Source organism: Leguminivora glycinivorella, chromosome 9, assembly GCF_023078275.1.
Source record: "Leguminivora glycinivorella isolate SPB_JAAS2020 chromosome 9, LegGlyc_1.1, whole genome shotgun sequence".
In the NCBI taxonomy this organism is placed as follows: Eukaryota; Metazoa; Arthropoda; class Insecta; order Lepidoptera; family Tortricidae; genus Leguminivora; species Leguminivora glycinivorella.
The window spans coordinates 8,085,141-8,097,533 of record NC_062979.1 but is presented as its reverse complement, the minus strand read 5'-3'; the positions used below and the strand labels follow the sequence as shown (position 1 = coordinate 8,097,533).

The following is a 12,393-nucleotide window of genomic DNA, read 5'->3' as shown; positions in this document are numbered from 1 at the left end:
TTCCTTGACCTCGAGATTTGTAAAAAATATACGCAGACTTTGTTCGCATTTAAACTGGCCCTGTGAAGTGATCGAATCGCCGGCTATCCGTGAGCTATTAAAATGATAGTCAATTTAAGGGTACTTCCAGAATTCGGCTTATCAAAGTGTCTTTTCATTGATTACGTTTTGATGTAAATACTCTTTGGTGAATAATGAATCATTTACCCTAGTAATCCAGGGCAGGTTCTTGACAAATATGTAGCAATATACTATGCTAATCGAGAAGAAGTCTAAAACATCTATGTTTATACATTTGAAATTTGTTTTGATATTTTCCTTCGGAGTTCATCAACAAATCGTGCTTAAGTAACTTTTTTTATCGTTGGTGATCTAAAATCCGTATGTACACAATACATTATGGGTATACTCGCTAGATCCAATGTTCTACAGATATGGTAAAAATATCGCTGAAAAAGAAGACTGGACTGGGTCTAACATCTCATTCAGTTAAGTCATATTTTTTGGAATTGGATTGCAGACATTTTGACTTTTAAATTTATCTGGGTCAATTCATTGTTAACATATTTTTTGAATTCATTTGACATCCAACGTGTAAAAGTCGGTTGAAAGTATTTACAATTTCAAGAATTGCAATGATTAAGAAGTGACAGTCAAAGATAGACATTTATTTACTAGTTTAATATGCCAAATATATTAACTATATATATTATGGAAGAACTGGAGTCAAGCTAGGTCTGATGCTGCCTCAGTAATGATTGTACAGTAGATTCCAAATGATACCATTAACTGTGCTGCTATCGCCAATGTATATCACCTTTTTATTTTAAATTATATCAGCTTTTCTGAATCAGCATATACATTTTAAAATCTCCATTTTCAAACAAATGCAACCAAGGCTAGAAAACTGCAAAAGCATTGGCAAGCATGTCCATTTCACAGTTCGAATAACTGTAACCCAGGCGTGCTACTAAAAGGCATTTTGAATAAAATCTCGTAAACGGTATTCTCCATTACAGTCGTAGACTGGAATACTAGAATACGCCCGATGCAGCTGCGGTATTCCTATTAGACACACGTAATAGCTAGACGAACCCACGTACTATCAGCTGCATAAGTGCATGGAGAAATTATGAATGAATTCATTGATAAATTCGCCATGCACTTTTGCAGCTGATAGTACATGGCTATTGGCACCTATTGGCAAGGGAAGGACACATAGATTTGTGGGGTGTGTAATGATTGGTATAACTTTTTTTGGTATAATAACATTTGGTATATATTTAAAGGATATAATCACTGATTTGACATAATTAACATTTGGTATAACCACAAAATATCTACTTTTATTTTGTATAATCATTATTTCGTATAACACTTATTTATACTAACCGTTATATGGTATAACTATCTATTGATATACGACTAGTATAATATAACTAGCAAACAGTATAAAACATTTGATGAATTAATTTTAAGGGATCACAGTTATAACCTAACCTAACCTACTTTTCTGATAGCAGTACATATGTTTAAGGGTCACAGTTCTAACCTAACCTAACCTATTTTTCTGGTAGCAGCGCGTTGTGTGTAGGGGTCACAGTTCTAACGTAATCTACTTACCAGAGTAAATGATGAATCTAATTTATTGTACAATTGTATTTTTTTAACTGTGCTTTAGAAATAATTAGTGTTATACAATTTATTTATTATCGGAAATAAGCATTATACGCAAAGTATGTTATAATAAATGTTATTCGAAAAAATGATCATTATATTAAATAAGAATTATACAATTTGTTAGTATATTATTTGTTGTTATATGATTCAATAATTATATCAAATGATCGTTATAACGACTAAAAATATATCAAAAAAAGTTATATCGATCGATACGCACCCAGATTTGTGGCAGCACACGTAATCTTATGGATTGGTAAAAATTAATTCAAGCGATAGCCGTTGAAATACTCCGTAAGATTTAAATTTGAACATAGGATAATCAACGAATCAGGGCAGCATCAGTGGGTATTTAGATATCTGCATTAAGCTAAGGCCTGTATTTACAGAAGTGGTGGGTTCTTACGCTACTCGGTCAGACACAAGACTGGCATGTGAATTAGCATTGTAGTAACCGCTTAAGAACGTTTTATGTATATAGGTATCTCTTCAGTTCAGTTTTACTCACCGACCGTACTGGAAAGCCTGCATCATTCGCTCGACTCCACTTGATGAGCAATACGAACACAGAACGAGAACTCGAGGCGTCCCAATGCACCTTAGTATTAAAACATCGTATCTCACTACAGCTTCCTTTAGATTTAAGACGTTTCGTGCAAAAAGACCCATTCATAATGCAATTCCAGTGCCGACGTTCAAGTTACGCGAAGTTGGGGCTCTGATATATTCCATTTATCCGGCCTTCATACTTTTAATGCTTTCTCTGTTGTTTACAACGTATCTGTATGTGTTGCGGTTCGTCTATTTATATGTAGATTGTGGTTGCGGCGCTTACATTGTGGTTAATTCGCTTGTTCAAATATAATTTCACGGGTTCAATTTGAAACACCTTTTGATGATTTTGAGGTTAGCCTGAATTGAAAATAATTCGGTTGTAAATATAATGTGTGATTATTGTTTTGTTCCTGTACAATAAACTTAGATATTCCGCGTAAAGCTTTCCATGTCGAAAAGGTCATTATAATCATTATGCTTCAAGTGCACTAAGGTCCTTTCAATCCAACATTCCGAAACTTCAATTTCAACGTAAATTCGGCCACTCACGTTACTAATAGTTTTCAGAGAACTCTATCATTAGGTCACAGCTAAAGTATAAAAAGTAGATCAGTGGTTAAAATGGTTCTTATTCAGCAAGGACCCTTTAAGCCTAAGCCCTTCTCATAATGATTTTTCTAAGGTACATAGTTAATTACCGCAAATGCAACTGCTGAGTCTAAGCCAACGTCGTCGGTACGAAAGCTAGCTCTTCCTATCATTGTTCTGATAGTGTCACAACAGAGCCAGACTGCGCTTCGGTCGCCTTGTAAAAGCATCAGCGATTGTCACTTCGGCTAGGATGGCAGGTGTTCACGTTGCAACATACAAAGCCCGTGTAATGGATTAGTACTAATTGCCAGAGCACTCTATGTACAATCGAATACGTTCGACACGCGGACGACATTCAAACGACACTCGTACGACACTAGAGCTGCGGATAATTGATTGTGAAGGATTACAGTGCATCGTGCTTAACTTTTATTAAATACTACACCATCTATAGCAATAGAGATAGGGAGTTTAGGTGTAAGATGGTTCTGATTTTTTTTTTATTTACATGAACATATTTACATAATTATATAAGAAACTAAGACTAAACTTAAAAGCTAGCTAATGTCTAAAATAGGCCCTTGAGGCATTGTACCAAGGATACTGGCGACATTTCCTCGCTGTATCGCAATGCTGATACGTTGTGCGAGGAAGTCGCCACCACCAGTTACCTCAACCAGACGCTTCGCGATTTCTGTGAAGAACTTGTTCGCGCTGGGGCCCCATGGACCTAGAGTTTCTACACCAAAGGGTACAAAAAGGTATTCTTTGCCATCAAGACTTTTATATTTATTACGTTTCAAAATTTCGGCACTTTCTGCCGCTGCGCCCGCTTTTATATTGGTCCGTTGGAGGTGAGACGGTGCCAATGTGTCTACACAGGTAGCATCCCACACTAACATTCGTCCCATACTCCAAGGGACCAAGGACACTCCATCAGGCCTACCACTACCATTATTTCCATCATTTCAAGATTCCCATTTCGAAATTACCGGAGAATTTTTGTGCTTCTAAATTACCCCAATTCCATAGTTTAGTTCATGTTTAAAATAACAAAAGATATCATCTTATTTACATGGATACTCATTAAAATATTTCCGAATTATATGGCACTGCAATAAATCAAGTCTTTATTGTAGTTATTTTTTAATGTGAAACACTAGTATTGTCTATCAAGACTGGAACTAGGTAATTGCCAGAGCACTTGATGTACAATTGAATACGAACGACACTCAATCGACACTCGTACGACAGTAGTGCACACTGCCGTGCCAATTACTCGCATGGTAATTGATTCTGGATTACAGCTTGCTGCATCGCGTTTTGACATTTACACACAGGAATAATTGATAGGTGCAGAGTTTTTTTTGTTATGGAACATTACTTTTAAATTAGACTTATATCGACCGGGATATAGACCGTGATTACACTGATTACCTTTTTGATTTTTGTCAAGCTTCCGATATTTCGACGCAGTTGCATGCATCATGATCACGGAAAATAATCCGGTCAATATAATTAAGTCTAATGAAAATAACCGTGAATCATTCAAAACTCTTACTTTTAAATTTAAATATTTATCATCATCATAGCGATGACACAAAACAAAATCACATCTCCGGTAGCGAGAAAAGTAAGCAGAGGCGTGGTGTAGCCACGTTACCTGTCATCAGCGATTATGGTGATGATGATGATGTTGATTCACGATTCTTGGCGACTAATTCACTTTTCACGATTCTTGGCGACTAATTCCAAATCCTTCCAGCCTAGTCCACTTGCGCCAGCCTCTTTCTCCAGACCGCCTCCACGTGGTACAAGTCATCGGATCAGCGTCAAGGATCGGCGATTATACTGCTATCCTAGCCACAATCGCTATCGCTTCGACACCGACAGTCAGTATTGTAACTGTCATCATAGGTATTTCAACGACAGTTAAGTACATGTCGATAATGGTCGCGCGATAAATGATAAAACATCTGGCCAAATACACTTATACAAATAGTGCGATAGGGGCGGCCAGATGTTTCATCATTTATCGCGCGACCATTCTCTTTGGTCTGGCCGCATCCTTCGCTACTTCCCGTATTAATCGAATGTGTAACCAAAGAATTCTGTTACTATACTTACAAAAATATCACAAGTGGTTTTTAACGATAAAGGGTTCCTAGGAATGACAAAACGGAAACGTCGTGACCCTTTTCCAGAACCTTTTTCTAAGAAAAGAATGGATCAAGCTATAATTTATGACCCGGGCTATATATGCGGTAAGAAATGTAGCGTCTAATGTAATGCCGTAAAATATACAACCCTTCCTACATTTTGTATTTTTATAGTTATTGCTTTGCTTATTTTTTCCCCTTCGTTAACTGCCTATAAAGTGACGAAAGTGTGTCTGTTTTCTATACGGTGCATTCACATCGCGAGACATTTTTGTAGAGAATTACTGTTGGTAATATTTTGGTTTTTACCTGATTGAAGCATGACTGTAGGGAACGAACTAAAGACTTACATAGCAGAGGTAATAAGCCCAATTCGACCTTTAAGATGTGACTAAAATTATCTTTAGATACGATATTAATTGTGTCAGTGTCTAATGTCGTTTTGTTCGAAAGCTATCTATCTCTATCGCTCTTGCGTATTGGCGCGACAGAGCCAGAATGCATTTCTGCCGGCGTCTGGCGTCGACGATTGCCATTCGTCTACACCGTCTGGGCACAATTTTATGATGCGCAGTCTCTGTGTAGTAATCTATGCTTGGAACACTATTGCCGCAACTTCGTTAGGCACTGAGTTTTATTAATTTATGCCCTATTAGGGCGCTTTCAAAGGTTGCAGCTTATCTGTTAGAGGCAACTTTCTAAACAGTGTTAGGTTCTTTGTCTACTGAGTTAGATTTCAGCGAACAGATCTGGATTCATTTGTCATCAACTTAGTCCAATTAATTTAGTTTTTTATATCCGTTCTGTTAGATATTGCAAAATCTGCACATATATGTAAAACGATTTTGGAGACCATTCTATACAAAGTAATTATTTTGACTCTAATATTACAAGGACGCTAACTTTTGAACCATATGTTTAAAAAATATGAAAAAAATCACAAAACTAGAACTGCCTCGCTGCTAGCAGCACGGCACCCTAGGTAATTTTTTTTCATAATGTAAATAATAAGATATAAACATATCTTATTATGTCGTTTTTTCTCGTCATCAATCGTTCTGTAAAAATCCATAAAAACATATATTTCGTACAAAACAGACCTAAAAGAAATCAGCCACCAACGGCCAATTAGACATTTTCACGCTTCTGAAGGGCCCATAAGCATCACGGGCAAGCATACATTATGTGCTCCAGCACTGCATCTCCTCAAACCCTCGCCAACCTAAACCCAGCCCTAATCCTTCCAGCTAAAGCTTATAGCTGCTGCCAGTAACCCGTACGAAGGTCGTAAATTTGGAATGATGCCAGCATCGAATGCGCTTGGGGACAATTTGGCACGTTATAGCAAAATCGGTGCGGATACTATGTTTTGAATGAATAATCGGCTTGCAAGTTTGTGAGGTTGTTTTTTGGCAAAGTATGGCAAGGTATCGGATTTGGAGCAATTTCTGGGGATTATCGAATTCGTTTTTCTTTTATAGGATTAGGTTGATGCAGGTAGTCCGTTTATATCTTTTATGAGTTTTCTGCAGGTGATATGGGGCTGGCTTTGAGTTTAATACCATTGTATGCAGTCATTCGATATTTTTAATATCATGTTAAAACCTTGGTAAGCTTGGAGCAAGTGGGTTTAATGAAACAATGCAATGACAAACAATGATGATAAATATAGAATTACGATCTCTCAGATTGATACGTGCAAAAAAGACTAACACTTTTAAGAACCGTTTTAGATAACTGATAGCCTTTTCAGACTGTTTTTCTAACATGGTTACAAAAACTAACACGCTCATATCTAAAGTTCACGAAAATTGACGACTGCGGCAGATAGTTCTTTGACGAAGTCTGTTCCCTGTTGGTTACCTATATATAAAATCTGTATAAATAAGTATACAGAACCAATGTGTTCTTTACGTACTTACCCAGTTTTTTTGCTAAAAATCAAGAGAGTCTTCGTCTACTTTGATAACTCAGTAGGTACCTAATGCAAAAAAAAACACTTCGTTTATTTGGATTTTTTTAATGGTAAGATGTTTGTCAACAGAACGCCAGGCTAGCGCGGTCGCAGAAGCGGGGCTTCGCTGCGGTCCGCGCGTGGTGCGTGGCGTGGTGGCACTCCGGCCGGGAGGACCTGGAGGACACGGAGCCCGAGGAGGAGCCTTCAGACCCGGGCTATGCCACGCCCGTGTCTGTGGAAACCCCGCTGCAGAGCACCGTCTCCAGGTATACGGAGTTTACTACAGAAGGCCAGGATATAGGTCCCAGGAGCAGGGTTTCGACGCAGATCAGGTGCGTGGCGTGATGGCACTCCGGCCGGGAGGACATGGAGGACACGGAGCCCGAGGAGGAGCCTTCAGACCCGGGCTACGCCACGCCTGTGTCTGTGGAAACCCCGCCGCAGAGCACCGTCTCCAGGTATACGGAGTTTACTACAGAAGGCCAGGATATAGGTCCCAGGAGCAGGGTTTCGACGCAGATCAGGTGAGTGGCGTGATGGCACTCCGGCCGGGAGGACATGGAGGACACGGAGCCCGAGGAGGAGCCTTCAGACCCGGGCTACGCCACGCCTGTGTCTGTGGAAACCCCGCTGCAGAGCACCGTCTCCAGGTATACGGAGTTTACTACAGAAGGCCAGGATATAGGTCCCAGGAGTAGGGTTTCGACGCAGATCAGGTGCGTGGCGTGATGGCACTCCGGCCGGGAGGACATGGAGGACACGGAGCCCGAGGAGGAGCCTTCAGACCCGGGCTATGACACGCCCGTGTCTGTGGAAACCCCGCTGCAGAGCACCGTCTCCAGGTATACGGAGTTTACTACAGAAGGCCAGGATATAGGTCCCAGGAGCAGGGTTTCGACGCAGCTCAGGTGCGTGGCGTGATGGCACTCCGGCCGGGAGGACATGGAGGACACGGAGCCCGAGGAGGAACCCTCAGACCCGGGCTACGCCACGCCCGTGTCTGTGGAAACCCCACTGCAGAGCACCGTCTCCAGGTATGACAAGGTTTCACCAGGACGTCTTGCTATATGTAGGCAGCAGAAGCGGGGGCTTCGCTGCGGTCCGCGGTGTTTTTTTATAATGTGTTCCACTGTTGGGCAACCAAAAACTCCAAAAACCAGCAGCGTACCGCCATGAATATTTATGTGCAATTTTTAGTTTTCTGTGCTAGAATTTTGAAAGTCTAAGATTCTATCGATAACTTGTCGTTTTGTTTTTAACAGATGCACATCGCTGAACGTCATCAGGGACCCGTACGCCGGCCGCGGGGGCTCCGGCGGCTCGGGCGGCGACGGAGGCACCTCCCCCCTCCGCCGCACCTACGACGCCCCCTCCGCCCCCATCCCCGCCGCCCGCGACAGCCGGTCACTCCCCCCCAACACCAGAATCAACACTACTACCTCACCAGCGCCAAAATCTGTCTCAGCCGACTCTGTATATACAATCCTTATCAGGCTACCAGAAGCAGACTCCGAACAAAATAGACCTACAATCAAAATGATCTCAGAAGAATCACCTCCTACGAACAACTCTAGGCCGCACTTCCGGCCAATGAGAGGAGATTCAGAATTAAATCTCCATCCAGCTGGACACCCTGCGTTGACCAGAAGAACCTCACACATACAAGACGTTAGGATTCCTCTTAACGCCAAGATAATACCAAAACAACTTGCCGGTAAAGGAGTAACAAAAGCGCCAAAGTCGAAAAAGAAAACGCAAGAGAAGAAACAGGAGACCAAAGCCGCCAAAACATTATCCGCTATTCTTCTATCATTCATTATCACTTGGACGCCTTATAATATCCTCGTGTTACTTAAGCCTCTTACCGCTTGCACCGGGTGCATACCTGACGAACTATGGTCGTTCTTCTATGCACTGTGTTATATCAACTCCACGATAAACCCAGTGTGTTACGCGTTATGTAACGCTACTTTTAGAAGAACGTACGTCAGGATATTGACTTGCAAATGGCATAACAGAAACAGAGAAGCGATGACTAGAGGTGTTTACAATTAGGAATCGATTCAAATTTATTTTACTATAAGGTTAAGATGGTACCAATTTAATGATTGCCCAATTTTGGTACCTGAATAAATGATCTTTGTGGCAGTTGTTTTAAAATATATTTATTTAGAGTAGTTTCATTTTCATTAGTGAGTTACCGTCCCGTCCAAAGATAGTTGTATGATTTGTAGATTTCGTAAATTTTTGTGACAATTTCTTCAAGATTAGTTATTAATAATTACTGATTTCATTTTCGTATCTTCTCCTGTTGTAAGCAGAAGATCTGATAGCCAAAGATAAGGAATTATTATTCCGTAAATAAGAGTCGAGTATTTTAGAGACGAAAGAAATGAAAGTGACGTCAGTGTGGTTTGTAAAATCTCTAGTCATTTCTCTACGGTGTTCTACATGCAAGGTGTGAGCTTTTAGGATTAAATGGACGAATTTAGGCAAGAATCATTTTATAACTGATGGACTGTTGTTGCCAAATTCCATGTGATTTATAAGTATCTCATTATTAAACATTTCATTGTTGGTGCGACAATGTTTAAGCCTATGACATTTTAAGTTATTCTTTTGTGTTTTCAAATAATATATTTCGGTGTCGAAGCCTATTACCAAGTCGTTGGTATAGTATTTGTCGTGACTTAGTTCTAAATTGTGTGCATAAACGAATAGTTTATAGAACAGAGAGAGTTCTGCCTTGTTTTTCAGACTTGATGTGTGTTTTATCTTAGTGTTAATTATAATGATTCTAAGCAATATTTACTTGATATTCTGTGGTACTGATTGTTCATTGCGGTAGATATTAAGAAAGTTACCTTGGAATTAATTCAGTGTTAATTAAACAATGCAATGGTTTAGCAAACAATATTGTTTAAGTATCTACTTATTGTAAATAGTCTGAACCTAAATTATACGCCTGTTTACCATTTATGGAAGTTCACTGAAAGAGTTAATTTTTTTTATTATATCGGAATAAAAACATTATTTCAATTTGTCTCATATGGAAAAGTAAAGTCTGGCGGACCTATAAGTTTTCAAGGAATCTTTCTCAATATATATCTTCAATTGATTTCTGTGTTCTTGTGTTACTTAGTAATTTATTATAAGAATCAACATTTTCTGTCAGTTCCAAAATATATATTTGCAAAGTTTATCAAAATAAGCATACAACGATATGAACAATTTAGACGATTTCCTACTAAAACTAATGTCTCTCTTTTCAAAGTCTGTGACTAGTCTACTGAAATATATTGTAAAATGAATCTTATACGTCACAAAAGCGGGATATTAAAATTCTAAATATATGTACTTTAAATATTTAAAAAGATTAATATTGTAAAAAGCGACATTTAATTCTATAAATAGTATATACTGTATTTGTATCGGCATTATATTAATAGACATAGTGGATATAATGACTATGATATATACAAGCGAGTATAAGTATTTACCTATATGAATTATGTAATATAAAGTCGAATCTATGAGTGTCGTACAACGTTCCTCTGTTGTGAATGGGGTTTTATTAACCTGTTTATTATTATATTATAATGTATATGTGTAGAAATAGATAATTATATCATAATTAAAATAGAGTTTTAACTTATCATAATTTTGTACAAATTGCGGCGAATTACGCATTTTACCAATTTCTTTTGTTACTTCATTAAAATGCTAAATTAAAAAAATACATCTTCTGTAAGAGGTCTCTGTCTTCTTTAGCAAAAGTTAATCAATCAACCAATCACCCTCCTTAAAAGGGTTTTAATCATCAGGATTTTACAATTAATACAAGGGAATCAACAAAAAGGTTTCCTTTTTTGTTCAATTAATTGTAAAATGTAATGAACAGTATGTAGGTAAATAGGTAGGTACTAAATAGGTACCTAAATGAAAATCCGCACCTCACATGTACATTATATGTACACTGCATTGGGCTTTTGCCATAAACCAATCTGTGCCTGCATTGAAAAATGCTTATTATTGGACATTGCAGATTAAGAATTTTTTCGCACTTGTTTAATAAATTAAATCCTTTCATTTAATGACCTGTTAAATGGAAATCTTTTCGTGAAAAAGTTACTACTTACTTTTGAATATTTTTATGAACAGAAATATAAAAGTTCAGTTTCATGTAAAATGCGTAGTTTTATCTGCTATGAAATCAAAATACGTTACAAAATCTCCACATAAAAATACGACTAAGAAATAATATTTCAGTGACATATAGGTACATAATACAAAAAAAAAATATTTTTCATGAAGTAACTTTAAAAGTAAACCTTTATGACAAAAGTATCAGACAACAATTAATATACGTACCAATAAGTACAAACTTTTCTATTTTTTACCACGATATTTTGTTCCTCGACTAACACATTGACAAATCGAATGAGTACAGTTGAAACGGCTGTAAGATTCACCTACCTCTGACGTTTAGATCATATTATAACTCAATAGGAAAAGAAGGCAGGCAAGCATGGTTGCGTGATAAACGATATAAGGTCAGGCCGTTCTTTTCGCACTATATGTAAGTACGGTAAGAACGCAGCGATACGATAAAATTGTTCGAACTGTGCTACGCCCGCTGGTGAGAAATTTCATAATTAGATTTGTAACGTATTTTGTAAATTCTAATTTCCTAAATGTATATTGTCAACGCGCACAGTACTAGTTTTACCTATACGGGCGTTTCTCGTTGGTGTCCCTAGTAGTAATAATTATTTGTAGACATCTAGCCTTGTAGACTCTTTTACAAAACCCCTTTACATCGCCTAATGTATACCTAACCCTTTCTAAAAAATGTTTTATTATATCTGGAAATATTCATTACGAAATCTGTTTCCTTTGACTCCTAATTATATTATATAAGTAAATATCATTTCTCTTTTTTATTTCCATCAAATTTTAACGAAATCTGGAGACGTTTTATGAATTTTGTCACTTGATTTAAATTTTGAATTATAACACTTTATTTAAATTGTTGTATATACTCGTACCTATAACAATGGTTTGTATTCCTGAATTATTTTTTACTTATTTATTAAAATATACCTATAATACTGGGTGTTTTTGGGTCAAACACGTGTTGCGATGATAAATAAATTACTCAATTGAAGCAAATTTGTAATAACACGATCCCGAAAAAATTTATTGATAACTTGACACACAAATTAGATAAAAAGCGTGTATATTTGTTATTTCCAACACTTGCCCAAAATCATTCAATATTTAAATGTAATAATTATCTGAAATTCGATCTGAAATGAATAAAATACAATATAGAAGTAGGTGATCAAGTGACAAAACCAAACATTCAGCAATAAACATAAACGCCAAGCTAGAATATACATAATATAAATATAGAACTTTATTTATATTAATTACATTACGTAACTTTAC

General features: G+C 37.6%; 1 protein-coding gene across 1 annotated transcript in view; it reads left to right on the top strand.

Annotated features, from left to right (window-relative positions):
• The window catches only part of LOC125229304 (muscarinic acetylcholine receptor DM1), a 166,796-nt gene extending 156,456 nt beyond the window's left edge, over positions 1-10,340 (top strand). Inside the window, exons 4-5 of the mRNA XM_048134105.1 lie at positions 7,030-7,208; positions 8,205-10,340. Of these exons, the coding sequence (XP_047990062.1) occupies positions 7,030-7,208; positions 8,205-8,997 (972 nt within the window). The 3' untranslated portion in view covers positions 8,998-10,340. The remainder of the gene's footprint in view (positions 1-7,029; positions 7,209-8,204) is intronic.
• Positions 10,341-12,393: the final 2,053 nt, after the last annotated feature.